Source organism: Plasmopara halstedii (genome assembly GCF_900000015.1).
Source record: "Plasmopara halstedii genome assembly, contig: Scaffold_1282, whole genome shotgun sequence".
Taxonomy (NCBI): Eukaryota; Oomycota; class Peronosporomycetes; order Peronosporales; family Peronosporaceae; genus Plasmopara; species Plasmopara halstedii.
In genome coordinates this window covers 1-1,266 of record NW_020188197.1, presented here as the reverse complement: position 1 = coordinate 1,266, position 1,266 = coordinate 1, and the positions used below count along the sequence as shown (strand labels likewise).

The window sequence follows — 1,266 nt, the reverse complement described above, 5'->3', positions numbered from 1 at the left end:
TTAACTGCACTGATTTTGACAGCAGGACCGTCCCCGGGAGATGGTCAGATGCCATTGCGGCGATGAAAGTCTGTAACTCCTGTACATAGTCCGCAAGCCTTGTCGAGCGGACAAGAACTTCAAGCGCACCCGTGAAGCAAACATTGGAATTGAAGCAGTCCTAGAGGGTTGTAAATGCCATTTAAGCTGGATACTAACAAATTTACCACACACAATGTCATGAACAAGTCCGCCAACGTTCAGACATTTCTTTTGTCCTGCTTAATATCTAGTGAATTCGAGTACTAAACCCTATCATAGTCCACACACAGTCCACTATGATCATCAGGAACAACAAGATATAGCACATGTAAATGTGTATGATGTTTGGTGGGACCGCTCCGTGAATTCAAACAGCTCGTTCCTTTAGCCACATGGCCAGAGATTCACGGTCGCGACAGCAAACAGCACTTTTGAGCGCATACCCTCGAGCGCTTCTTCGAGGCGACGCTTGTATCTCAACGTATTATTGCCCACCATAAAAGCCTCGACCTCTACAGCCATTGATTCACTTTGAAATTCAGAAATGACACCACATACATGTAGCCCAATGTCATCGCCGAGAACTTGTTCGACAAAAAGTCCCACTTGTCTTGTCAATACTGTCAAGCAATCTGTCGGCTTATCGTTCGCCACACTGCGAAACAGATAGTGAAAATCCTGAGATCGCACATTTTCTACGGCCCAATCCAATAGCAGATAATCTCGACACTAAGCCCATGGCACCAAGACAATCGCTCCCTTTCCCAGCGAAATCGCTTTTGTTGTATAAATCGTGCAACAACTTGGCATTGCCAGCTTCACCGAATGTTTCCTTGATATCAAACACAGAGCTACGGAGATCAGCTGAAAGAGCAGAGAGATCACCACCAGTATAGGCATGAAAGCGCTTTCTCGCTTCTTTGATGACATCCAGATTATTGGCAAGTCCTAAGCGATATATGACTGTTATTCGAAACTCACCCCCATCGGGGTCACTTTGCTCCTTCGAGGCATCGGAATGCCAACCAAACGATCCATCACGTGCACAAAAATTGCGCGAATGTAGCGCTAAAGTTCAGGGTAAAACGCTTTATCACAGAATAGTACCACATGTTGCGCGAGATTTCCTTCCAGCATAGAGAAACTGTTTCATCAATGTAGGTACTGGTAAAGTCCAATGCAACTGGAAGGGCCAAGACGCCAGCGCGAGCGAATATAAAGACTGAATTTTAATGCTAATGGGGT

General features: G+C 45.7%; 1 protein-coding gene across 1 annotated transcript; it reads right to left on the bottom strand.

Annotated features, from left to right (window-relative positions):
• Positions 1-405: 405 nt before the first annotated feature.
• On the bottom strand, positions 406-1,174 carry PHALS_01008 (Puromycin-sensitive aminopeptidase and related aminopeptidases; the record flags this gene model as incomplete). The annotated part of the gene is made up of 3 exons (XM_024730786.1): positions 406-641; positions 712-1,089; positions 1,129-1,174. The coding sequence occupies 3 exons, from the start codon at positions 1,172-1,174 to the stop codon at positions 406-408; spliced, it is 660 nt and encodes a 219-aa protein (XP_024581029.1).
• Positions 1,175-1,266: the final 92 nt, after the last annotated feature.